At 41.4% G+C, this 27,548-nt stretch overlaps 3 protein-coding genes across 3 annotated transcripts in view; 1 reads left to right on the forward strand and 2 right to left on the reverse strand.

The window, feature by feature from the left end:
- stn1 (STN1 subunit of CST complex) lies at positions 1-5,703 on the reverse strand. Its single transcript, XM_034592124.1, has 9 exons — positions 5,544-5,703; positions 5,078-5,173; positions 3,929-4,006; positions 2,811-2,984; positions 2,298-2,409; positions 1,357-1,507; positions 867-989; positions 697-769; positions 1-433 (listed from the first exon to the last, which is right to left on the reverse strand). The coding sequence occupies exons 1-9, from the start codon at positions 5,674-5,676 to the stop codon at positions 276-278; spliced, it is 1,098 nt and encodes a 365-aa protein (XP_034448015.1). The 5' UTR covers positions 5,677-5,703; the 3' UTR covers positions 1-275.
- On the forward strand, positions 5,569-25,510 carry slkb (STE20-like kinase b). The gene is made up of 18 exons (XM_034592087.1): positions 5,569-7,001; positions 8,431-8,595; positions 11,194-11,242; positions 11,507-11,656; positions 13,392-13,464; positions 13,610-13,804; positions 14,044-14,125; positions 15,091-15,222; positions 15,605-16,363; positions 16,484-16,614; positions 16,934-17,057; positions 18,994-19,173; positions 20,834-20,963; positions 22,033-22,157; positions 22,369-22,560; positions 22,711-22,836; positions 22,925-23,038; positions 23,396-25,510. Exons 1-18 carry the CDS (start codon positions 6,852-6,854, stop codon positions 23,540-23,542), a joined length of 3,024 nt encoding a protein of 1,007 aa, XP_034447978.1. The 5' UTR covers positions 5,569-6,851; the 3' UTR covers positions 23,543-25,510.
- col17a1a (collagen, type XVII, alpha 1a) overlaps positions 23,891-27,548 on the reverse strand; it is a 27,054-nt gene continuing 23,396 nt past the window's right edge. Inside the window, exons 49-52 of the mRNA XM_034601566.1 lie at positions 27,327-27,476; positions 27,146-27,226; positions 26,466-26,519; positions 23,891-25,875 (exon numbers count right to left, since the gene is read on the reverse strand). Of these exons, the coding sequence (XP_034457457.1) occupies positions 25,826-25,875; positions 26,466-26,519; positions 27,146-27,226; positions 27,327-27,476 (335 nt within the window). The 3' untranslated portion in view covers positions 23,891-25,825. The remainder of the gene's footprint in view (positions 25,876-26,465; positions 26,520-27,145; positions 27,227-27,326; positions 27,477-27,548) is intronic.

Raw genomic sequence — 27,548 nt, forward strand, 5'->3', positions numbered from 1 at the left:
TTTACATATGTATATAACTTCCCTGAAGTTCATTTTCTTAGACTCCATGTCTATCAAATGATTTATACCTAATTTCGCATGTAAACTTGGCACTTACATAAAATAAAAGCAGTAATATGAAAATAGACCAAATGTGGAGCCCTACTAAGGCTCATAATGAACACAAAAATACAAATCATATGATTTACTCATATTGGTCGCTCACATTGTGGAGCAATAAGCCATGTTACAAATAATGGGTCCGTAATAGGGGTCCCCAACCCACTGTACTTGTGTTAAAACGCAGTGTAATGGTTTTCACTGGTGCTGACAATGTCACTGTTGCACTCCAGTGATTTGAGGACCAGCTCCAGTGCCACTTTGTTCACATTGAGGCTGTACCTCTGCCTGACTGCTGACAGGATGTGCAGGATGTGGCAGCCCTTCTCTGCATCTACAGGCAGAGGAGGAAACAACTGTCAACACACAGGTACAGTATATAGTTATGCAAACCATTAAAACATTACCTGTCATATGGAGACTAATTTATGGTGTTCCATTTTTTAGTGTTCCCTATTTCAGCTGAAGAGTAACTACTCTTACACTCAAAATGCTGCCATAGAGAAAACTGTCACACAGTGGAATCTAAAACTATAGTCTGTGATATATTAGTCAAAAGTCTCCAACTTAATTTAGAACACAAGAAAGTGTTCTTACACTTCTCTCTCCTCGAGTCTTCCCTGATGATGTCTTTTACAGCTATGAGTAGATCTTTATCCTGTGCAGTCACCTAGTGGGGAGCAACAGCATTAGTCAGACATATATCCCTAATAAAGGCTCACAATAATAACCCAATGTAATAGGTAGAAAAGATGTCTGTTTCTTACATGATAGAGTTCATCCTGAGACTTGACCTTGCGGTATATGATGCCCTCTTTCTGTAAAATGTCCAGGGTTTCCTTCAGAAGCTGCCGTATCTGCTGGTAGCCAGACGGACCTGCCACAGGCTCCTGAGCAAACACAGAGGAGCAGGACACAAAAGCACAGCATTAATACTAAGAGACTTGCATGTAAAACAGATGCATACTTACATAGTTTTAGATACATCAAAAAATCTGTTCGGATTCCATATATCGTAAAATATAAGTTGCCTTGCTAACAGATTTAAAATGACAGCAATTTTGCAGAATGGTCAATAACTGCAACAATGTTTAAGAATAAACTTAACATTGTTGCAGGAAATCAAATCTTTTTTTTAAATGTATTTATTCCTCTATCCATTCTCATTTAAGAACTCCCATTCATTTGATATTCATTCAATCCCTTTAAAAACACATTGGTTCTAAAACAAATGGTTACAATATTATTCTGGCATACCTGGTCAGCAGATGTTGTTTGAGGCTGGCAGGAGATGAGAGGCTGCAGGAGGTCCTGAACATCATAGGGCCTGAACCTGCTCACCGACTGCTGCTTAAAGAAATCCTGAATGATAGTTTTTGCCTTGTTGAGGGGACTGATGGTCGAGGCCCTGTAAAACAAACACAATATGAGTTCTTAGAATAAATTATACTAATGTTTAAAGCTATGCTCACATTTGATCAAATCAGTTAGTGTAATATGAAAGAATCCACAGTTCTCCTCAGGGCATTTAACAATCTTTCTGTCACCGTCTTTACTGCTCTCATTAACATCCAGCAGTTTTCAACGAAATGGTTGTAAAACTTGCAGCACACACCCTGATCACCAGGAGACAGACAAAGCTTAGTGACTAGCTTTATAATGCCGTAGATTTTATAGTAACAAAAGAACTATGTATTTCAAACTAGGTTTGGTGGAAGCCTAAACCGAGTTAAAAGGAAAGTGAATATTTGATCTACAGTATGTTCATTAAGTTACATTTATGCAAAAGTTGTTTCTGTTGTATTCTAGTGCATTAGACATTATAATGGCCATGACACTATATGTCAAAGACGTGTGTGATGTTAACTTTGCAACATTCACCAAAAAAAGACCTGATGCTGTACATAGTCTACGAGGCCACTATGACTGTGTCATGTACATATGCAGATCGTACAGATCAGTTTCTTACAGAACTGAGTAGGTAGAGATTAACAATCAGAGAGTACCAATCCGCTGGAAACAGCAAAATATAAATCTTTCATTTGTTTCAAGAGTTTACATGTTGTAACAAACAAAACTTAATGCTCTTTCAGGGGGTTAGAAAATAATTTCGGGCAAAACATTGGATACGATTGTTGGCGATCTCGACTAGGGCTCTCACTGTGTTGTAATGTGAGGTAAGAGATGGATGTTCGTACCCCGTAGCATTATGTTGCAGCTGGAGTGGTTTGTCATAGAACTGTCTGTATAGCTCAGGAACCTCCATCATCCACGTTATCTGGGCTGTCATTACTGGGTCATTCACTTTATCTGGGAACACACATGGACACAGATACACACATGATGAATGAGCAGAGGATAGAGCTAGCGTGTATGTGCTATTTGTGGCTGTGTACATGTGTATGAAAAAGACTTGTAGGCCATCATAAAATGAGACAGCATGCCACAGTGAAGAATGACATTATGAGGCACAAGTGTGTGTGGGTAGGACTGTGTGAACTAATGCATGTTCTTGACTGAGCATTTAAACAGTCTCTGGTTAACCACCAGATATTGGTACTTTAAGACATTTCTTTGGGTTATTCTAATATTTTTTCAATGGAGCTGGTTGATTATTCAGTAGACGTACGTGGAGGGCGAATTTCCATATCAAACGGCTACTGTGTCCTGCAGATGAAACAAGGGGTCTGAGGGCAGCTCTCTTCACTCACAGAAGGTGGAGGCCATGATTTCTCTCTGCTGTCTTGAGGTCTTGACCGGTCCTCTGACTCGGAGCAGCTCTCCAATCTCCAGGCAGCAGCGGTTCTGTTGGGCCTGTCTCAGCTTCTTCAGCTCAGCGACTGGATTGAAGCCTTCCTGAACTGCATCACTATGCCTTCCCCCAGCTAGAGATGACAGAATAATAAAGAAAATTTGTGTGGTTTGTTTCAGTTAATAAATACATAGTAATGACACTGAATATACTAATGCGGTGCCCCTCAAGCTGGAGCGTGACTTTTGATTATGTCAAAACATTGGTTACCATGGTAAAAGCATGTGAGGTTTACAGTCTAAATAAATTGTAGAAATCTCTGTCTGTTGATTTTCGGAAGAAACGCTCATCAAAAAAACTTCACAGTGGACACTGCACTTCTGTGGGTCATCAGCTATACACCTGCCAAGTTTAAAGTTGATCAGGAGGTGAGAAAATCAAAATACAGAGAGACGACAGACTGATAGAGATTGCACCATTTATAGTCAATTTATCCAAAAAACTAAATATTCCATAAAGATCCATGACATTAAAACTACCCTACTCAATGTAAAAAAGAAAGGGGAAGCTTTTAACCACTCTTAGCTTATTGTTTTATTTTAACAGGCAACAAATGGTAAATTGTTTATTGTTTCTACAGTAGCCAAGAAGAGACAAACCAAACACTGGCTCTCGAGAGGGCCTTTCATGTTTTTAAATTACTTTAAGGCCACAGTGGGTTCTCCTGCACGCTTTGGAAGGGGGCGAGGTTTTCAGTGGTTGCAGTATGACATTCCGCCACTAGATGTCGCTAAATCCCTGACACTGAACATTTGGGTCCAAAAGTGTAAAAGGGTTGTAAAACTACAGTGGCTGATACTAACATGATACGTGTGTTATTTGCATCATCAGCAAAGAGAATGCCACAACCCTAATACAAACTAATTTATATGTAATAATATGGGCCCACCTAAAATGAGATGATCTTCAATGAGTATTGATTTGGCAAACACAGTGTTCTTCTGATACTTCAGGTGTCCAATGCTGAGGTGAACATAAACCGCATTAACACAGAAATTTTACCATGTGCAGACTCACATTTACCAGGATCCTGCTCTTCTTTCATCAGGTCGCTCTTCCAGCACATGCAGTTTATAACACCAGTCCCATCATCCACTGTGAATAGAAGGAAAGATAACCAAAATCAGACAAGGACTGTCTTGCTTTTGAGACCAAAGTTATTTGTTAACTTTTAGGCCACTATAAAACAGAGAGCATGTGTGTCAGCTTGTGAAATGTAATCAAACACATATTAGATTAGACTGATTATATTGTCCACCTCAGTGGAAATTTGTCTTCTCGTAAAAAATACAATAAAAGTACATAAAATACACACACAACATACCACATGGAATACAGTAGTGCAAATGAACAGGTAGCAGCGGGTAAATTACATAAATAACATAATATCATAAGATAACAGTATATAAATTACATCATAGGATTCCCTGATTCTGTATCCAATGCCTGCATGGCATAGGGAATAAAGGACTTCTTATGTATGTTAGGGCCGGCCCTTGGGGCTCTGAATCGACAGCCAGATGGGAGCAGCTTGAATTCTGAGTGAAGTGGGTGTGAGATGCCTGCGATTATGACTTTAGCCTTCCGGTGAAAAGCATTGTCAAATATATTGAAAAGTTGTTATTGTGGCTTGCCAATCACCATCCCTGTAACACTGACCATTCTAGAGAGCCTTATAAGATCAGATAAGATAAGAAGTCCTTTATTAGTCCTGCAATGGGGAAATTTGCAGTGTTACAGCAGCAGAAGACAACACATAAGTAGCATGCAGTACTTGGGTGAAGGAGTATAAAGAAATAGAAATATATAACAATATATAGAAAAAAATATATAAATGTGATTAAACCGGTATATACAGTGTAAAGAAATAAATTATGTTTCAGAATATGTACAGTAAATGGATTGCACATAACGGTTTATAGTGCACAGAATTTTTTACAAATGATTATAGTATAGTGAATTATTATTCTGCTCTTTACACTCAAGTTGCCATACCAAGCTGTTATATTGAAGGAGAGGATGCTGATACTGTTATGTGGGTCGCAAACACTCAGACAGATTTCATATGTAGGACATTGTTAAACTAATTTGTGTAATATTTTCTGCAACACATACGAATACACACTCAGTTTTAAAGTAGACTAGTTGTTGAAATATCAGCATTACCTCCATAACAGAAGAAGTCGTCTCTTTCTCTCCTGTAAACTACTGTCCCAAGTACATCAACTTTGTAGACTGGATGCGAGTTATAGAAGTAAATACCTAGGACATTCGAACGGACACACACACACACACACACACACGCACGTGTTCAGGAGTCACTCATGCACATGTCATCTAGAGAGATCTTCAAAAACCAAGTTAAACTCAAAGTCACTCAAAGTTGCAACAACGTATAGTGATGATATTAATTCAAAATGAAACCAAACCAGAAAGTTATAGAAGTGCCAGGTAGCTAACTGGTTACCATTGATAGATATCACAGCTCAGTTGAAAGTTATAAGTTGACCTCCTATTATTATTATTAATGTTGAGTTGAACAACCGGACCTGTAATGTTACTTGTAGAGACTGAAACGTAAAGACTGCGAGTGTCTGAGATGTGTGAGTCTCCTGCAGGCAGGTGTTGTTACCTGGCACCTGGATGGACTCAGTCATGTGCAGGATGTCTCTGACATACAGCCTGGAGAAGGCAGAGAACATCGGGTCCAGCCCCCACATCAAGGAGGGCAGCTCTTCCGCTGCCTCCTCCGCAGCCGCCTGCATCTTTTCCTTCTCTCAAGTCAAATATTGTACCTGTTTTCCATGTTTCCTCCATAGGCTGTGCGTCGGGCTAGCTGTCTGTAGTGAGGGAGTAAGCTAGCTGCGGTGTTTTGAGAAGAAGTGTGTCACGTGACGCGAGTTAAACTGCTGTTAACTAGTTATTAGTTAAGGTTAGCTCTGTGATGTGCAATGAGATGTGTGCGAAAGTTGGAGAAGAGCATGATAACAACTAAATTATTCAAAAAGCATTTTACTCTGTCTCTGGCGCGTTCACGTCTCGCACTGCCTTGTGGGAAATGCAGTTCCAGGAACACAAAGAAACCTGACCGCTGCGTTCACAGAGGCGACGCTGGCCGGTGGACGCAATAACACTACGGAAAACACGTAGTGCACAACAAGAGGCTTGTTTTTCTTCGTGAACATACGCCGCCGTGTTTTCGTGAATACTTTAAATGCGTGTTGTGTTCCTTATATACGGTCTATGGTTGTGTTGAGTCACCCGGACAGAGGGGGGCAGCAGAGAGCAGCCGAGCACCGACGTGACCGCGCTCACTGTCTCAGCACGCTCAGCACGAGGGGCGCTGAGAGAAAGAGCCGCTGCCGCGCGCTCGCGTGAACGCGCACCGACACTAAATCCGCTAGATTAACGAACCAGTCCCCGCAGCACGAGAATATGAGTGTTTCTACTGGGTTAGTGAATGTGGAGACACCGAGAAACTGGACCCGGCCTCACCTCCGAGGAAACTACTGACCTGCTGCCTGGACTACAACTGTGTGGAAGGAAAGCTCACTCATCTCCTGCTGTTTCTTCAGGAAAGAGCCCACAGGGGTTGTCGGGCCAGTGGGTCGTCAGGAGCTGGAACAACGACGAGCTACTCCCATTACTTTATGTTAAACTAAAGCCCTGTTTAAGTTGGATTTCAGATAATGGGACACGTCCAGGTGGACACTTTTATTATTATTTCAGCGTTTAACAATCGCGGAAGGCGTTTCTTTTCTGTGGACTGGACACAACTGTCATAGGCTAAGCTAGGTTTTCATCCTAACTGCTCTGGACGCGCTGACAACACTCATGTGTGGTTCTGTTGTGCTGCTACAGTCACACTTTCAAGGACACTGACACGTTTTTCAAGCGAATTCCTCTCTGAACTTTGTAACTGAATGACCCAGGACTCAGAATGTCGTTTTTTAATTTCCGTAAAATCTTCAAATTGGGGGCCGAGAAGAAGAAGAAACAGTACGAGCATGTGCGCAGAGATGAAAACCCAGAGGAGGTATGGAACATCATCGGTGAACTGGGAGATGGAGCCTTCGGGAAAGTGTTCAAGGTATGTGAAGTCCCATCAGAGCTGCCGTTTGTAGACAACAGCCTCTCCTCTGTGTGGGATGTTGTGGGAGACTTGTGTTTCCATAACCTGAGGGTTATACATCCTCTCTGCTCTCCCTAATGTCTGACACAACGTGCCAGCGGTGTGACCCACCCACCATCTTCAAACCAGAGCCCCAGCCCTGCTTGTGACAGAGCTGGTGACAGATATGAATTCTGAGCTCCCACTCCACAGATATCCAACATGTTTGTGATCTCCTGAAGCTTGTTCACACGTGACAGACGACTAAATGCCATCAGATCCACCCATGTCTTAAAAAAGCAAAGTTAACATTTCCTTGCACACAGTCACATGTATATAGTTGTTTATTTGCTTTAAAAATCGAATCCATATCACACAGTGGAGTTTAGGCAAAGAAGCAAGCCAAATAATTCCCGTGTCCAAAAAGCAGACCAAGTGTCATCATTTTAATATTGCAGTGTGTTGGTTTGACCCTAATGTATAGGTGAAGGCAGGAGCCTCATTTGCATGAGTGGCAGTAAATGTCACACAGGAGGGCTCCTCATGTCCAATACCAGGAAGTCTGTGACTAATAAAACCAGTGTATGTGATCTAATTCCGTCTTTCTTGCCAAAGGCTATTTTTGGATGCTTTGAAATAGCTGGACTTACCCAAGATTTCATTCCAGTGTTACTTTGTGTGATGCTTAAATTAAGCCTAATCCTCTTGCTCAGTGATTTAGTCAGAGGTGGTCAGTTTCACAGCATTCCTCTGCAAGGCTCACGTGAAGGGAAAGAGTATGTTTGTGCGACTGGCTGTCGCACTCCAGAGTCAAACTGAAGGGCGAGAGGGGCACAAATAGTAAACTGTAGTGTTATGTTTCTACTGTACTGTGTCTGGTGTTTGTGTTATTCCAGTTGTAATACACCCCTGATGCTTCAGCAGGAGAGACTTAGCTGTCAGCATTAGTACCAAGGAGTAGATTGTACAGTCTTTGTTTTTTAAATGACCACAGAACTCAGGCAGGTCACCAGGAAGGGGCTGCATCCCATATCGCAGCAGCAACTTCATTGAGCACATCCTGCCTGCAGTGAGGCCAAAACAAACAGGAGAAATTTCCTCTGTAACGAGACACGTCTCATGTCTCTGCTGACTTACTGGGACGCGCTGTAAAGCCAAGTATTATTTGTTGTTTTTAGATCCTTTAAATGACAGGGTGTTTGTCGCAGGGCTGAGGTCAAGACCATTTCAAATTCTAACATAAACCAAGATTGGCATTTGTGAGTCTCAGAGATTCGGTTTGTTCCTCCAGAGCAGTAAATGAGAACAAGCACAGATATTCTGAACTTGATCTCAGTATGACACCAGCGAGACGTATCTGAGCAGTTCTTTTGACATACAGCTCTCTAATAACATTCTCATCCCACAGGCTCAGAACAAACAGACGGGCATCCTAGCTGCAGCCAAAGTTATTGACACAAAGACCGAGGAGGAGTTGGAGGACTACATGGTGGAGATTGAAATCCTGGCCTCCTGCGACCACCAAAACATTGTCAAACTGCTTGATGCTTTCTATTTTGACAGCAAACTCTGGGTGAGTATTGGGAAGAGCTCTCTGGAGGCAGAGTGTCAGTAGTGTTTCCTTCCTTATTTCCTTCAGAGCGGGGAGAAATATCGCCCTAATGCAGAAGTTTGATTCAGCAGAACTACTTTTTAAAACAATCAATACAAATATTTTAGCAGTTAACGATTGCCCTCCATAGTAAGCATGCTCTATAAATCACAGAGGTATCACTGCTGCAGTTGTTATAACGCATTGGGCCTTTAAACTTGCATCACTTTACTGTCAGTGCAAGACTTTTGCAGTCTATGCAAGTTCCTTTCAGTGATATGTTATCTAAGGCCAAAGTTCACACAAGACCCATCTTTCAGAGCTGTTAATCATCATACCAGTTTATAATCCATCCACTTATGATATGAGCTAATTTTTATATGCCCTTTGTTTTTCACTGATACTTTCTCCAAACAAACACGTCTATATTTGATCATCTTTTGTCTTTGAAGAACCCCTCCTCCACAAATCTAAGTCAACACTGCTCTTCCGTGATTCCTCAGGGTTACACCCACAAAGTTTGAAGTTGATTGGATGAGTGGTTGTCAAGAAAATGCAAAAGTCTGTGTCAGTTGCTGTGGACTTTCTCCAGAGTTTCTCCTACCACCACCCTCTCTAGTAAAATCTCTGGATAATGTTCGAATCCGCCCATGTGAGAAAGCAGCAGGAGATTCTCCGGAGGATTTACAGAGGGCGCATTAATGATGTTTCTAACATGTGACAGACACAAGACAAAAACCAAAAAGAATACAAATACCTCAGGATGGAAAAGAGGTGTCATACACGTAGAGTACTTTAATTAAGATGTCAGCTTGGAAAGACAACACAATTTAAAAGCTTTTAGTTATAAGGGCCGAAGCCAGTGTTGATGTGCTGTAAACAAAAACATGTGATCTCCGCAGTGGAATTGTTTACTGTTTCGTCCTGTCTCTGCGTGCTGCGCCACCCCTCACCTCAACGCTCCAGAGATTGTTGTTTAGTCGTGAACCTGAGTAGAGAATCTCTTGCTGCATCCTCCATATGTGAAAGGTAAACTCTGGAGAAAGTCTGCACATTTGGGTCCAGTTTTCATGCTCATGTGTGTCAATACACAAGGATCCAATAAGACAGTCAGGTCATTGTAAACCCTCCTGATTACCTGAGTATGTAATATCAGTGCGTTTCATTGCTTGCTCTGCCCTTTTCCTCTCCATTGTCCTCTGAACAATGGTCCCAGTCTGATGAGGCTGTCTGTTGATTTTTATCTTGGCCTGTGTGGCACCTGTTCGTGCAAAGAGGAGAGAGTGTCCAGGACATTTCCTCCTGGAGATGAAAGCCCTTATTCCGCATAATACCCTGAGAGTCTGGGAGTTCACTTATTTTGCAACTGCAGGTTAAATTCACCCACTGACCACTGCTTCCCGCTGCAGTTTCAGTTTCATGAATTGGTTACTGTGATGTCGCCAGTATTTACATCCTTTCTGGGCCTTGAACTTGTAGGTGAGATCATGCAGTCTCACATCCTCCCTCGCTGTGCCATATGAATGGTTTAGAAAATATGTGGGTGCATACTTATTCTGGTATTTGTGTGTGTCAAATAAACAAAGCCAGAAGGAAAGCTACCCTGGCCCATGGTTCCTCTCTGCCAGCTGCTGCTCGGATAAACCACTGTGGGGGCCATTGTACAACAGCAGAGCCACTAAAACAACAGCACGCCTACAGAGAAACACTAGAATGGTTTGCGTGCTGAATAGCCAAGACTGTTCTGAGACTCGAGGCATTGTGTGTCTTCTAAGGGCTTTGTTGTTGGAAGTAGAACAGTCTTGAAAAGCTCAACTGAATTGTGGAATGCTATTGGTCCTTGGTGAAGGTTGGAGCTAGTGTTTTTTCAGGAAGTAAGCTGTTGTCATTTAAAATACAGATTGATCCTACTACAATGGCAAAAGGTCTTAACCAATGAATCAACCACAATTAGTTCCTTAATAGTAGTAGTAACTTCATGTTTAAGCTCAACAAAAACACCCTGCTCCAGATGCTTTTCCATACCCTCTTTAATAATCATACTTCCTAGATACTCTAATCCTATTTACAGAGTAAGGCCCTAAGGTCTGGCAATGCAGCTAGCAAGCTACCCAGCAGCTGTGTGAAACCCTTTCCACAATGTGACCCCAACTGGGCCAATCCTCTTACGTCAGCAGCCATACTGAAAGCTCCTAAATGCCTTTAAGGGCTCAGAGTGTTTCATTCATGCAGTGGAGGTTCATTCTCAAATTGCCTCAGTCAAGTCAGTAGTTTTGCACTCACTAAATATTTACTGAATGTTCCAGCACAATATATACACTGACTGAGCTTTCTCTCTCAAACTGAGAAACTTCCAGACCATCACAATAGAGTTCAGAAGCCACTAGTTCCAGCCTGTGTATTGGTTTGAATGGCCTGCACTCACCTCCATTCAAAATGCTGTTTGTCGCAAAGCTGATCTCTGAATATCAAATATTCAATATACACTCTCTTACACACACTTTTTACATAAATAAATACCCATTCACAAATGTTGGAAAATCACACAACTCTGATCCTTTTTTTCCATCTTGTTGGCAGATCCTCATCGAGTTCTGTGCAGGAGGGGCTGTGGATGCTGTCATGCTCGGTGAGTCAGCAATTTCCTCTTTAAATACAGGTTACTAGATCAAAAAGGAAGCTGTTCAGAGAGCAGGACTAAACAGCAAAGTTAAAAAAGGCAAATTTAATACATCAATAGGGCTTTGACTCTAGTTCACTGACACATTCCTCTTTCATCAATACAATGAATGTAACTTAGCCCTGATTAGCACGTATGATTAGGTTGCATAAGTGTATTCCAGAGTAAGGAATGCTAAGCATGTGTTTTTATGAACCTCGTCCCCTCCTGCAGAACTGGAGAGACCCCTGACAGAGCCTCAGATCAGGGTGGTGTGTAAGCAGACTCTGCAGGCCCTCGTCTACCTCCACGACAATAAAATCATCCACAGAGACCTGAAGGCCGGGAACATCCTCCTCACACTTGCCGGCGATGTCAAGCTGGGTAAGGTCACAGCTAGATCTCACTGTACACACCAGGAAACTATTAATAATTATTTTCCCAAACATTAAAGCAAGAGCATGAGTATCGTTGTCGGCTATGAGGAAAAACTGTGATCTGAGTAAACATACAGAAAAATCAAAGACTCTGCTCAACTTTTTTGCCTGACAAGTATTTTATTTTCCTTTTTCATTTGCGTAATTTCTCTTATTTCAAGAAGGGAAAATCCTAAATGAGTTCATACCTCAGTTATGTTGGCTGTGCGCCTTTAGCCATAGTCTCCATGTACTTTCATCATGTTTCCTCATTACTGAACTGCTGCCAACAAGAAATGTACAGTGAAATCCTCCATTCACAACAAAGCATTACATTCACTTATCTGGACTGATGAAAACAGCTGAGTCGAGGTATCATGTGATATCATATAGAGGAGAAAAACAGTTTCCCACAGTATTTTTTTTAGCCACTCTAATGAAAGAAGCTTAAAAGTTCACATGATCCCTCTTGTGATATTACGCTAAATGCATGTCAAACAGTCACAAGAGAGACTTTGTGTAAATTGTTGTGCTGCTCTTACTCATAAAACATGAGATTTCCAGAAGCTTGTGATACCTACAATTGTCACATTACAACTCATTGTTTACATGATATTCACAGTGTGTGACAATGTGGGTCTAACTATTTATGTTCATTTGTCCTGCCACTATGAATAAGTTATAAAATATTAAATAAAAAAACAAATCAATTATTTTAAAGTCATCAGATCTTAAACTGCAGAGCCTGATTCATCCCAGCTTTTTTTTACACCACTCAGTCAGACACGGTGACAAAGGTAAGACCTGCGTCGGTGGTCTGTCTGTGTGGGTCAGCCAGCATCACAGCATCAGCTCCTTCATAACTCTTCTCTCAGCCGGAGTCGAACATGGGTCGTACACTGCTTTGCTTTGGTGAACAGATGTTGCTCTAGGATTGGACATTAATTCATTCATTTACCTAGCCCACTGAAAAAAGAGACTGTGAAAGAAATAGAAAATACACTTGTAGGCAATGAAGAGGGAAAGGTGTTCAGATGGACATGGAAAGTTAAGTTTTATCTGGTTAATTGTGTAATGTAACTTGGTGTAATTCTAAGGTTTATCGCTGCAGACTGAATTCTCTGTGTTAGACTCAAGACCAGGTCACCCCTCTAAAACATTAGATCCCACACTTCCCATAATGCAGTCTTTCCTCAGACACCTCAAAATCCACAGCCCAAGTTTGTAAACACTAGCTTTCTGCCCCAAACATGTGTTGTCTATGTCCAGGTCAATATAACCCCAATGACTTCACCAGAATTGAATTTGTAAAATGAGTGATTGACTGCATAAACAGCAATTGTTGGGTCCTGCTGCTCAGTGTGTGCACAAACACACGTATGCAGCAGATGCAGTAATGTAGCTTACGTACAGGGGTGTGAGTCATGGAACAGGCTCATTAAAATAATACACAGCAAGCATTTTGTCCTGTGACATCACACACAGGTGCTGTCTCTCGCACACACACACACCATTCAAACAGGGCATGATGTCATCATGCAAATGTGAGAGCGCTGTTACAGCAGCATATGGTTTCTTAGGCTGTGTTGTTTTTGTGTTCATTTAATGCACTCATGAGATTGGTTATTGTGCTGCTCAGAGGTTCATTTTGTGGTTACAGTTGGAAAATGTGACTTATTTCTGCTCAATCACATGTCTTCCAGCTGACTTTGGTGTGTCTGCCAGAAACACCAAAACGCTGCAGAGGAGAGACTCTTTCATTGGAACGCCTTACTGGTGGGTGGAAAATAAATCAAACTACTATTTAATAGTCATTCTTTTTTGCACAACTACACTATTACTCAGCATCAGTATTTCATTTGCCCAACACAAAATAAACATCTGTAATCTCTACATCTGCTTTCAATAACTCTCCTTCCAGGATGGCCCCCGAGGTGGTGATGTGCGAGACGTCCAAGGACCGTCCATACGACTACAAGGCCGATATCTGGTCCCTCGGGGTCACCTTGATTGAGCTAGCACAGATTGAGCCGCCCAATCACGAGATGAACCCCATGAGAGTCCTGCTGAAAATAGCCAAGGCAGATCCTCCTACCTTGATGCAGCCGTCACGCTGGTGAGTCACAGCGTCAAGCTTTATCGTCGAGTAAGAGACAAGGATGAGCAAGCCGTTAGGTTCCACTTAGTATTGCACAATTCTATTGTTTCTACTTCTATGATATTTGCCTTAGTTTTTCTCACTTTTCAAGACACTTAAGCCGCACAGAGATTCTTGAAGGGGAAGAGAAATAAATGATTTTAAATGTGCTTGACCAAACAAACCATATTCAAGTTTTTGCTACTTCCACCATTTAGGACCCCAGAATTTAGTGATTTCCTGAAGCGGTGCCTGGACAAGAATGTGGACAACAGGTGGAACGCACCACAACTTCTACAGGTACCTCGCTCTTTAACATGTACACAGAATTATAATTCTCGTGCTCTGAAACCCCCTTTCACTCTCCAGTTCCCCCAAGCCCGAAACGTAACCACTTGTATCAAGTGATAATCCCCGTTCCCCATCCCATACCCACGTACCACCTGCCAGTCAGAGTTTGAGTAGCAGAGGCCTAGGTGACATCTGTTTACCTGCCCAGTGTAAGGACTATCTCCGGCACTGAACCGTGTGTCCTGGCAGGACTGACACTCATCCCTTTGTGCTTGAGCTGACGTCAGCAGGGCAGGATTTTCTTTTTCCATAGGGTTTAAGGTGCTCGGCCAAGTCAGAGCCACTTACTTCCAGAGAGGCAGAAAGGACACATCCGTTCACAGACACAGGAAATACCGCAAAACCCTACAGCCAAAGGATTTATCTGCGCAGAGGAAGACTAGATGGGCTTGAAAATAGAAAATGGTGGTCTGCCACCAATGAAGGTTTTGATATCAAAGAAGCTCCATATTCTCAGGCCTGCGATAGAGTATGTGCAGCAGATTTCAAAGCCGATGAAGGTGAGGTTGAGAAGAGTCACGTTGTTTTTGTAATCTAATCTGATTTTGCATTAAAGTTGACTGATCTGTTTTTTTTATTTTATTGTGAAGTGCACTGAAACCGAAAGTCTCCAAGAGAGATTCCGTAACAGGAGGATGCAGGAAAGAAAGATTGAAATATTCAGCCTGTGTTGTTCTTTGTGTGTTGGTTGGATTTACTTTGTCTTGTGTAGTGGAAATAGTCGCAGCGTTTTACACTGTGAGCAATTTATATCTCAAAATCTGTGGGATTAGTTTTCGGCTTGCTGTGAAACTTTGCTGCCAACTGTGTTTTAAAGTGCATTTACTGCAGCAGGTGAAGTGTTTGCCTCAGGTGCTGATATTTAAATTAAACCTTGATTTATGACCGTGTTAATTTCTTTGTCCTTTTCACAGCATTCGTTTTTGTCGACCACGAATAACAGCAAACCGCTGAGGGAGATCATAGCTGAGGCGAAGGCTGAGGTCACAGAGGAGATTGAAGAACACAAAGAAGAAGAAGAGGAGGAAGAAACCGAAGCACAGCGGGTGGGTTAACGTCATGTTTGCACTGCTTAAAGAAAATGTCAGCATTTTGTTTTGCACATCTTATCATCCTTATCCTCTCTATTATTACGGCTTGTTTCATCTGGCTGTGTCAATCCAAATATATTTGATATACTCATTTTTAAAAAGTTGTATTAGGGCAGCTTTTGTGAGGCTGGATCCAGTAATTTAATACTAGCTGTAAAACTGGACCTGCTGAATTTAGTTTTTATTTGTTTACTAGAAACAGGACATATAGGAATAAAGAGAGAGTGATATAATATGCAACTTCCTTGGCCAAATTTGAATAATTTGGTGAACAAAACGAAAAAGGAATTAAGAATCTAACATTCCTAACATTCTGTACCTGTTGTTTCTGTCTCAGGGCCACAAACGTGCCCCATCTGATGTCAGCGTTGCCAGCTCAGAGGATGAGAAGATCCCCCTCTCTCCGTCCGTCTTGGAATCTGTCCCTGAGAAGGTTGAACCAGTTCTACCCGTGCCAACACCCACAGATGTCATTGTGGCCAACCATGTGGTAGACACTAGCTTTGTGGAGGAGGCTGCTGACCCTGCAGCAGCAGAGCAAACCAGGGAGGCATCAAACATTCCAGCTGTGGATGGAGAGGTAGAACAGAAACCTGTTGAAGAAAATCTTTTAGAGGCAGGAGAAGAGGTTTGCTCACCAGATAAAGAGACTGAACCAGAAGCACCTGTTAAAGAAATGCAGCAGATGGAGATCGCTGGTGATGATGAAAAGGAAGTGGACACAGCTGAGGTTCCTGCCACCCCAGAGAGGTCAGAGGTCACCGAGGGTCCTCAGGAGGAAAAGACGGCTGTTGTGGAGGAATCAAACACACCAGCTGAGGAGGGGGAGGACCGGTACAAACATCTAAAGGTGTCATTGATGCTACCAGAGCAAGAAAAAGGTGTCCCCAAAGTAGAGAATGAAGAGAAACCCACAGACATGGATAAAATAAATGCAGAAGATGAGAAGAAAGTTCCAGACAAAGCTAAGGATGACAAAGAGAGAGATTCAGACTCAGGGAGTGGCTCCGCTGCAGATAACAGCAGCATAGACCTGAATCTGTCTATCTCAAGCTTTCTGTCCAAAACAAAAGAGCCTGGATCTGTTTCCATACAGGTAACATACACAGGACACACTCCAGTGTGATAAATTGAGTCTGCAAATGGTTGACCTGAAGCTGTATAATGACAGATTTGCAGAGCTTATGATACATATATGTAAATCCTTTTTTTCCAGGACACCAAGCGTCAGAAGAAGACACTGAAGAAAACTCGCAAATTCATGGTGGATGGAGTGGAAGTGAGCGTGACGACATCAAAGATCATCACTGATAATGACACCAAGAACGAGGAGATGAGATTCCTCAGGTATTCACCTGCCTTCATTTACATGCACACACTGTGAACCGGTTTCATGCAAATACTATGGAAATGAGTTCCTCAGTGCACAAGCTACCGATGTGGAGTTAGGCTCTCTAAATCCTGAATCTTTATTACCTAATTGTACATCATTGCACAGTGCTCCACAGCTATATTTCAGACCTCAGCAAAGCTCTCCATGAAAGGTGATGCCTGTTCACCATGGTGACCTCCTTTCAGTTCAAAAAAAAAAAAACTCACCATTACCATATTTTCTTCCTTTTTCTTTCTGTCTATTCTGGCTTCGCTTCCTCCTGCACCTGTGCAGGCGCCAGGAGCTGAGGGAGCTGCGCCTCTTGCAGAAGGAGGAGCAGAGGGCTCAGCAGCAGCTCAGCAACAAACTGCAGCAGCAAAAAGAACACATCTACCGCCGCTTCGAACAGGAGACCACAGTAAGTCAGTTCATTTTTTCATTTAAAGGGGGGGCAGTCTCATTTTCAGATAATACTCTATATGACGTGCTCCACTGCAAATATGTATCATATACATGTATACATATATTTCTACATTTACATCTGCTGTCCACACTACTCTGCAGTTTTCAAGTACCTAAAACAGAAGGGATTGGAAACGCTGCCGGCCCCGTGGTTGTTTTAAATCTCTTGTGGTCAAGGAGAGCTAAAACTGAGACATTTAGAAATTATGCAGTTTCCACTGTTAGTAAGAGTTCCACCTCTTTGTCGGTCCAAGAAAATAAATCCCTGCTTTTACTTTTCACCCTTGAGGTTTCTTGTTCATAGTATTTTCGGTTCCAGCAACTGACTGCAGATAATCAGCTTCCTGTTAACACAAGCATGCACATATGCCCACTGTATGCAAATGATCACGTGATATGCGTTTTTAGGTATGTTAATATGGACAGACGGATTTGTACAGAGCTAAAAAACTTGTGTGGATGGACATTGTTTTAGTTTTAAATACTGTTTTTTAACTGAAATATATTAGTATGGATGTTGCCTAACATTGAGTAACATTAACAGAACAATTATTTCCTCTAACCTCAAAACTAAGTCTTCAACTTGAGACAGCTATTTTAAGGAATTAAAATCTAGTTTGGGATCACCTCCTTTAAAATATATAATCATCTGAAACTCAATGGTCTGGCCAGTTGCCTTAGCTGAACATGGGGAAAAAATATGTTACTCTCTTTTTTTCAATCCCAGTCTAAAAGGATTTAAGGTCAGATAATTAAAACAAAAATACAACAAGGCTTATCAGTAAGTTTATGTCTGATGTGAGTAATCGATATCTGATAAGAAATATACAGGCTTTCGGAGCCAGGAGAGCACCTCAGTGAATTGATGTTGCACCTATTCTGAATCAACCTTCAAAAGGTGATAGTTGAGTAGAGTTTGGCAGTCTTTAATCCAAACACTCCATTAAATTCATTATTTTTCAGAGTTGGTTTAGTAGTTTTCTCTCCAACCACCTCTGTTAAAGTTGCATGACATAATGAGGAAATTTGGAAACACCTCGAGAAAACTGCTGTGGACCATGTGGCTGTAAGCTCCTGGACATGTTTTAAAAAACAGACTGACTCTGTGGTTGTTAACTGACTTTTTACTTTGACCTTCTGCAAACCATCTCCTCCAGATGTGGGCAAAGTGTAAAATATTATGACTCATCTGACTACTATTCAGTTTCTTTTTGCGTAGAGATCCAGATTTTTGTGATTCGTAGAAATTCAGAGGGGCCAGATGTACTGAGGGTTTTGCACAAGTCTTACAGGAGCACACGTGACTCATTCTTCCCCTAAACACATCAAAACAGTCTACGTAGACAGTAAAAACAATGTGGATCATGGCGAGAGCAGGTGGTAGCACAATAGTGTGAGAGAGCATGCCTCAAATTGCGCAGCAAATCTCCCTTTACACTGCACTATGCAGCAAAGGAGCAAAACACCAAGTTAGAGATTTCTAATGTTATCATGAGAAGTGTACAAAAATTTGTTTATTATTAACTTTGGCAGGACGAATTAGAATATGGTGGTTAGCATCAGTCTCGATAATTAATGGGAAAAAGAGACATCAATTCATGTTCAATTCATGCAGTATCTGTTTGGCCTTATTCGAATTGCTTCATATTTCTCTGAAAAGATTTACTTTTCTATGAGTCACCGGTGTAGCTGTTTATGTAATATAGATTTAGTTATTTGTCTACCCTCTGATGTTGTACATATTTCATCCTTCAATTTAGATTTTCTGAAATGTGGAACCATGATGAATTTGTGGATCCGACGTCTTTCACGTCCACATGTCCTTCAAAAAGTCTTTGTTCAGAGCCACTGACATATTTCATTGACATTCTGTGACCCTCTGTGTCCATCAGAGCAAGAAGCGTCAGTATGACCAGGAGGTGGAGAATCTGGAGCGGCAGCAGAAGCAGACGATCGAGAGGCTGGAGCAGGAGCACACCAACCGACTCCGGGACGAGGCCAAACGCATCAAAGCAGATCAGGACAAAGAGCTGTCAAAGTACCAGAACATGCTGAAAAACCGCAAGAAAGAGGTTAGAATGAAGATCACATAACTCTGCTACTTTGCCTCCCTCTAACTTCTTTTACCTGCCCAGAAGGAGAGCCTGTCAGGTTCCTATTTATAGCAGGTTGAGTTGATACTTAGACATACAAACACCTCTCTGATCTGTCTTATGAGTGTTTACATAACCTCTCTTTAGCCATGCAGGAACTAAATCAGTCTCTGCTGCCACATCTCATTTATTTTCTCATCCAGTGCTAATCTATCCACAGCGCGTGTCTCATTTTATTTCCATCTTATTGCCCATTGTTGCCCTGACACAGGGCAACAATTTCCTCTACATGTCTTTTGTTTTTCATTTTGTTTATAGTTTGATGCAATTTTTGTTGCTGACTATTTCCCACCACCTTCTTACCTGAGTGTGCAGTGCCCACCACAGGTTCAGAATGTGTGTGTGTGTTTGCAGTGTTTGTTAAATGTGTATAGGAAGGAGTGGCCTATGTTATGATTCAGTCCTTTCAGTTGTCCTTGTGCACCCTGTGCAATGCTCCCATTAAGGATACAAGCGAACCCCCCCCCATGCTTCCTCTGGTTTGGGATCTAGTTTCTTTCACTACACAAGATACAAAGGTTGACTCACATTTTGAGACAAACCCACACAGCACTGAACAGATATGCCCTAATGCGAATTATAAGTTATTTCCGTTTTAAACATTCTATATTATATGTTTAAGTCCTTTTGTAAAAAAAACTGAGGCCCACTCTCACCTGGCTGTCTTGCCAAATGAATGTGTTCACCCAGGTGTCTCATTTCCATTACTGCCGATCTGAGCCAATTATAACCTTTGTCTGCTGCAGAGTCATTTGACCCAGGAGTGAATAATGATTGTATCCATTCCCACTGCAGACAAAATTTAGATGTTAGTGGGTGTATTGCTCATAGACTCTTGCTAGCTTTTCCAGAATTACCAACCCCTATCTTTAATGGCTCTTTGTTGTTATTAAAATAAGTATTGCTAGTTGGCCTGGTGCCCTGCCTTGTCTGTACTATATAAGAGAAACACAATAATCCATAAATACAAAAGGATCCAGGCCAAGCTGTAGTTTTGTGCAATCAACAGAATTCTATTTTGACCAAGATGCCGCTGAAAATGAAATGCTGGAACATTTGAACTAATTTAACATTTTGTTCTCTAATGCAACAGTACCAGGAGGGGGTAATGCTCCTTGGAAACAGTTTGACAGGTTGAAGAACAAAATATTTTGTGGAATGTTCTCTGTAGACATTTAAAGGTTCCTTTTGGTGAGCTGAGCCAAGTAGGCCGGATTAATGTGACTGACAAGCAGGTGCAACAGTGGTTGCTGCCAGTTTGTAACTGTCTGGTTCATCGGCTCAAGCCATGTTTAACCTGAGGTAAACTTGGCAGAGAGCCTGTAGACCGGCAAACACACTCGAACACAGGGACTGACACACTCAGCCGGCCTCCTAAAGCCTGTTCTCTGGATACAGCAAAGACATTTCCTGCCAGTGCAGAGGTGCCTCACTAATTAGGCTAAGATTTTTCACTTATTGTTGTGGATGGAGGGTTCAGGTTCTCTGTGTGTTCTAGATACTACTGTTGTCACCTTGGGTTACCTGTGTCTGTGTGGTCGTAACCTGTTGTTTATAATCTGTATCATCCTCGGTCCAGGAACAGGAGTTTCTTCAGAAGCAGCAGCAGGATCTGGACAGCGATCTGAAGAAGATAATCCAGCAACACAAACACGAGCTCGCCACCATCGAGAGAGACTGCCTCAACCATAAGCAGCAGCTGCTCCGAGGTAAACAGTTCTATCCAACCATGTTTACTGTGCAGCGTCAGGTGATGCTATGTTCAGGTCATGTGGGTCAAAACCTTGTTACTGTCAAGGAAGTGTTCCTTCTTTGGGTATTTTCCCTTAATCATATGATCTGTAAGTCTTTATTTGTTATTAGGTCATGTGTCTCTTCACAAGTCACACTCAAACGTCATCTACTATGAGTTCATTTTCTGTCCTGTATGTTTGAATGTTGGAAGGCTTGATATTGTCGGCAAAATGTTGTTTTGCTACCGCTTTACTCAGCGTTTTAGCCTCTTGTCTTAATTGTTTTGATTTCACGATTCTCAAACTTTAAACCGTTTGTACCAATATACAGCTGTGCTGTTAATATTTGACCAAAACGTAGCTTGAGATATGGCGTCTCCATTTTTATGATCATTCACTCAAACAAAAAGTTTAGGATCAAACAGCTTTGTTAATTTTTATTTCTCTTACATCGTAGTCTGGCTAAGGGCGGGGTTCACTACATCACAATCATTTTTATTTCTTACTTCAAACAGGTTGATGCTAGCATTATTTGTAAATCCATTTAAATTTGTTCAGTCACATCTATCCATGTATTTCAACATGTTTAACAGCATTGAACACTATTACATCAGCCCTGTCAGACAGCAGCATGTTAGCAGTTAGCACTGGCTCGGAAATGATCCTGTGGATAATATGTCAGAAACTTCTCATAAATACTTTGTGAACCAAGTCATGGGAGGATGTAGCTCTGCTTTAAGAATTTCTTAAAAAGCTTTTACTGGGAACAGATATTCTGAGATTTGAGACCGCATTAGTTAAGATGATGTTTGTTTACACAAGGATCTGGCAGTTTCCCTCTAATGAGGCAACTTCAGCCCACAAATGTGGTTTTATGTCTCGGGCTCCATCTTGTAAATCTCTCACAGACCTGTAGTAATGCTGAATGCTCTTAGTGTGAGACATAATGTTGAAGATATATAAACCCTCCTATGTGCCTGTAAACCTGGATCTTCCTTGCAGTCATTTAGCTTTGTCCTTTCTTCACTCATGTGTTTGCATACAGCAAGGGAGGCTGCTATGTGGGAGCTGGAAGAGCGCCATCTGCAGGAAAAACACCAGTTGTTCAAGCAGCAGCTCAAAGACCAGTACTTCATGCAGAGACACCAGCTGCTGAAGAGACATGAGAAGGTACACGCCTGTTTGAGACTCTGGCCTTACTGTCACTCTTTTATATGGTTACAGCTTCTCTGATCCTTCTTCCAGCTTCAGAATTCCCTTTAGAATTCAGAATTCCCTTTAGCTGTTGCTTCTGTCAAAAATGTGTATACAAATAAAGGTTGCTCTGACAGCTCCCTACATCTCTCACATCCACCTGTGTGTATGTGTGTGCTTTTTGCAGGAGATGGAACAGATGCAGCGCTACAACATGCGTCTAATCGAGGAGTTGAAGAACAAGCAGACGCAGGAGAGAACCAGACTGCCCAAGATTCAGCGCAGCGAGGCCAAGACCCGCATGGCCATGTTTAAAAAGAGCCTTCGTATCACCGGAGCTGCTGTCACCCCTGAGCAGGAGCGGGAGAAGGTCAAACAGGTACCTGAGCCTTGTACAATGCAGTGGTAGAAATTCATTTGAACCAATTTTCTTTTGTCCTTGATGGATGGAATATATGGAGAATTGAGGGTCAGATCATATTTCTTTAAAGAACATTAAGCTAAGTTTACCTTTGTTTCTATCATTCAGTTTGCAGCTCAGGAGGAGAAGAGGCATAAGAACGAGAGGCTCCACCAGCAACAGAAACACGAAAACCAGATGAGAGATCTGCAGCTGCAGTGTGACGCCAACATCCGAGAGCTTCAGCAACTGCAGGTATAGATTAAACAGAAACACAAAATGTAACCTTGTAAATCAAATTCATTGTAACATAAACAAAATGTTTAAACCTCACCTTTTTCAGAATGAGAAGTGCCACCTGCTTATCGAACATGAGACCCAGAAACTGAAGGAGCTGGATGAGGAGCACAGCCTGGAGCTGAAGGAGTGGAGGGAGAAACTACGACCCAGGAAGAAGGTGACGTTTCTATTACACCCAAATTATATAGTCAGTCTGTGACAGGTGTCTCCTCTAACTAAATCTGACTAGGGTTAATGTTAGTATTACATTTGCAACCTTTTCAAAACCGATTAAACTAATTTACCTCTATACTGAAGACACTCTCAGACAGACACATCACTGTGTCCATAACTAGAAAAGTAAGTTCCTGGGTTTGTGGGTTTCCCCTTATGAAACCACATTTAAATTCACTAGACCATTTTTATCTGGATCTGCACCACATTGCTGACAATCATAAACATCAGTCCCTTCAACAATTTTCTTTCATTAAGATCCACGAATCATTCTCTGAGTGTTTTCCTGTGTGTCCTGCAGGCCCTGGAGGAAGAGTTTGCCAGGAAGCTGCAGGAACAGGAAGTGTTCTTCAAGATGAGCGGCGAGTCCGAGTGCCTTAATCCTTCCAACCAGAGCCGCATCTCCAAATTCTACCCAATCCCCAGCGTCCACTCCACTGGTTTCTAATAACAAAAAACCTACGCACAGTCTACACACGGACATTAGCACACACGCTCATGAAGACGGTAAAGACTGAACCTGTGCTGCCTTGCCCTTGGGTGTAAGGGTGTAAATTGTTTTCTGTGTCTGGACGTAGCTCCTTAGTCGACAGCTCTGCTCTGTGAGACTCTTCATTTCTGTCATATTTTCATACTGTTACTGTCATTTTGAAGGAGAATTATGAACAGATTTAGTGTTTGAGTCGATGCCTCGAAGTGAAGTGAAGGTGAAGTCGCTCTCTGTCCGACCTTCTTTGTGATTGAATTTTTTTTTGTAACAATCCAGTGCCTGTAGCATTTGATGTTTTTGGCTTTTAAATCCAAGGAATTCTGATCATTATTTGCTGAGCAATTATTCTCTCATTTAGATTTTTGCACTAAGGAAAGGATTTTCATGCCACTTAAGTTGGTTAAATATGAAATAGCAACTTTATCATTTGTGATTGATTCATTAACTAGAATGTATTTCTGATGAATAGGACGGAGCACATTTTTAATATCAATCATATCGAAGGAATGATGCTACAGTATATTTTTATGAAATCATACATATCTGTTTGTGTCAGTGGTAGGTTGTGATACATTAGTTGTCTGTATTATTTGTATTTCAATGCAAAATGTAGGAACATTTTCCTTCTTTCAGGTTTGTTTTCTTCAGAATGCCTTCCTGTTTCAAGCACGTCAGACTTGAGGCGACTGTTTGGCAACAAGCAGTAAACCATTAGTTAATGTGTTGCATATGATGGACACAGTGTTTACATGCAGAGACAAAGAATCACTGTTAATTGGACTCAAAGGAAATCCCAGCGGTGGCTGTCTAACAAGCATTTATGCACCTGTTTGCTGGTCTGCTTTCTTTGCTTTATTTTTCAGGTGACACCACTTTATTGTTATCGAGCAAAAGTTGTGTATCCATAGGAGTAAGTTCTTCAGGGATGAATAACGAATGCAAATTTTCATTCATCCGCTCTGTAGAATTTAAATCATTTTGATGAGTTTCTGAGGCCCAAGAGTCATGAAACTCACCAAGATACTTCAAACCACAACCAGCTTTCAGTTCAGCTACGTTCAACAAAAACAACCTGAGCTGCAGTTACAGGTGATGATGCGTCCTCTGTTTTTACTTTGCTTTTCTTCATATGCCTCCTCATGAGATATTTTGCTACCAGGTGTATTATGGGTAGGCCTTCATGGCTTTTGTTTCTTATCTGTATTGTAATGATAATACTGTTTTCATTGACATGCTAGCTAATAGCCTTAATACTTGGAGATGGATATACTGTGTAACTCTTGGTTTTGTATAGAAAATGAACAACTTCAGAATTGTTTCATTCAGCAGTTTTCAAACACACAGTACAAGAACAGAGCGTGAGCCTTTGGCAAATGTTTTTTATTGTAGGCTGAAGTATCATGAGTGATGCTAACACTGTGTAATATTTGATGCAGTTGATGCAAAAAAAATGGACCTGACTGGTTTAGGCCATCTTGACCACCGATTGGTTCAGTTCATCATCTCATTTTCTTTAGGATTGGCTTTAATGTGTGTCACATGTATTTAATAACTGAGAAGTTATGTACAAAAACATAATGAAGGAGTGCTGTGCACCTTTTGCAAAACTTTCTCAAAAGCTATTTATATGACCCCCCCCCCCCCACACATACACACACACTTACTTACACACAGTGTGCTACAGTTTAATTAACTCTACTTAATCGTTAGCGGTTTGCAGCTTACAAATATAACTGCAAAATGTCAATCCTTGTCCAGGTAGATTAAATCGATTTTAATTGATTGAATTCTGAATTTTGACAGCAAAAAAAAAAACATGATCCATATCAAAATCATTATGCATTTTAAAAATAAATGTATAGTTTTTAGAATGCCTATGTAATGTAGATTTTCATTTTGCTGTAAATAAACTGTTTCCTCTCTACTACACTTGTGTTTAGTCTTTGATTTGATGAGAAAATGTCCACTGCAATGAAAAAAAGGGAGTCAGCTCTATCAGTCCCACACAAAAAAAGATGTCACCTCACTGAATAATACCCCTCAATACAATCAGACAATTTGCGATCATACATAATCCCTGATTTCCCAAATACAACTGAGCTGTAAATCTTTATGGATACGAAAATACCATCACGTCCCTTACAAAAATCTAACTGATAAGCTGCATCCAGTGCTTCAGTACATGTTCCCTCCTTATTCATACACAACTCTTAAAGGTCCATATGTTCAGAGACGCTGCTCTCAGATGCCAACGTCCCTCTTCCGTCTTTTGGTCATCAGTGAGAAATCTCCTGGAAAAACAAAGCAACACAACCGGCTCACAACCATGACTGTTTGCATGAAATCCAAACTCTGCAGCGTGACCCCTCTCTTCAAATGAACTCATCCAGGCTGACGGGATGTTAGCTTGCTGAAATGAGCTGTCAGTGGTAACTTTTCTCTTCAGACACATTTGATTGTTTTGAAATAAAACCAACGTGAGCAGAGAGATGAAAACGAGATATTTTTTGCTGAATTAATCAAAACTTTTTACCTATTTTTAGTGAATTGATTTTATAGCAATTTTTTTATCACAGTGTATTGTGACAACTGAATTGTGATAATTACACCTGGTCACTTACAGTACGTGTTTTCTTATCTAAAATTAGAGCTACTGCAGATCAGCTCACTTCTCTTTGGGTGCCTGTCTGTGAAAATGAAATCACATATGATGTTTAAAAGTCGTGGTGATCCAGTGAACTGGGAGCACGCCTGCACTTTCACTCTGACAGCAGCAGATGAGATGAAATCCCAATTTGAAGATCTGAAAAATGTTGGCTTGTGACCAATTTTAAATGGACCTAACTTCAGGCCCAGGACTGAATGTGAAATAATCACTGACCTCTGTCACCCTTTAGTCCTTTGGGTCCGTGACGCCCAGGAGGACCATGTCCACCTGTGACCAGACAGACAGAGTCATTAGAAAGTGTCTCTTCTGTCAGTCATATTTAAACAAAATTAACTTACTAGCAATAAATATGACAGTGTTTTGAACAAGTAACAATTTCCTGAATATATTTAATGGCGTGTGTTTTTGCCTGAAAGCTATAGAGGTAACAGTGAACAAGGAGTTACCTACATGTGCACCTTACTGATTAAGGAACTGTGATGGACGTTGGACTTATAATTGGCCCCTCTGTGTAAATTGTGCCCCCCCCCCCCCCCCCCCCCGATTTAGAAAAATCCCAGATCTGCCACTGGTTTGCAGTTGTGTTTAGCTAGTATGGCACTATGGCTACAGACAGCACATCTTTACTAGAGCAGCACAGTCAGTCAGGTACATTTATGAAAACAGAAACAAGATCTTCACACTGTCCTCTTCCTGTATTGCAACACATTGTGAAGTGATTCAACAGTGGAGTTACACAAATCAGGTGAATATCTAGTGTCAGTGTTAAATTCCCTCTTTGTGTTTTTTCGCAGCAGTGTTTCCTCATTGAACTGTGGTGGAGAGATTTACCTGACAGATAAACTGTGGAATATATTTCTATAACAGTACTGTGGATCTTCTATCAGATGTACCTCTGTCTCCTTTAATGCCGGGGAATCCCATCTCCCCTTTCGGTCCTGGTCTCCCGGGATTTCCTACAATGGCTCCATGAGCTATGAATGGCAAAGTTTTTTTAAATCCTCATTCTCACATTTTTAGCTCCAACATTTTTCTTTTTAAATAAAATGTGTGTATTGTTAAATTCTGCTGCACCTTTGATGTATTCCACCAAATCAGAGACGTTTGTATCGGAACCAAACAAGCGGCTGTAACCCGCGGGACCTGGAGGGCCAGGGGGTCCAGGTCGTCCGTGGATGACACGTTCATTGTGAGTGCGCTCGATGTCACGGGGCAGGCCATGCGCTGGAAAATTAAGAGATAAGGTCATGAAAAGTTTACCCCTGACATTCATGTTTAAGTTTTGATCTGTGATTT

This window comes from Hippoglossus hippoglossus, chromosome 1 (genome assembly GCF_009819705.1).
Source record: "Hippoglossus hippoglossus isolate fHipHip1 chromosome 1, fHipHip1.pri, whole genome shotgun sequence".
Taxonomy (NCBI): domain Eukaryota; kingdom Metazoa; phylum Chordata; class Actinopteri; order Pleuronectiformes; family Pleuronectidae; genus Hippoglossus; species Hippoglossus hippoglossus.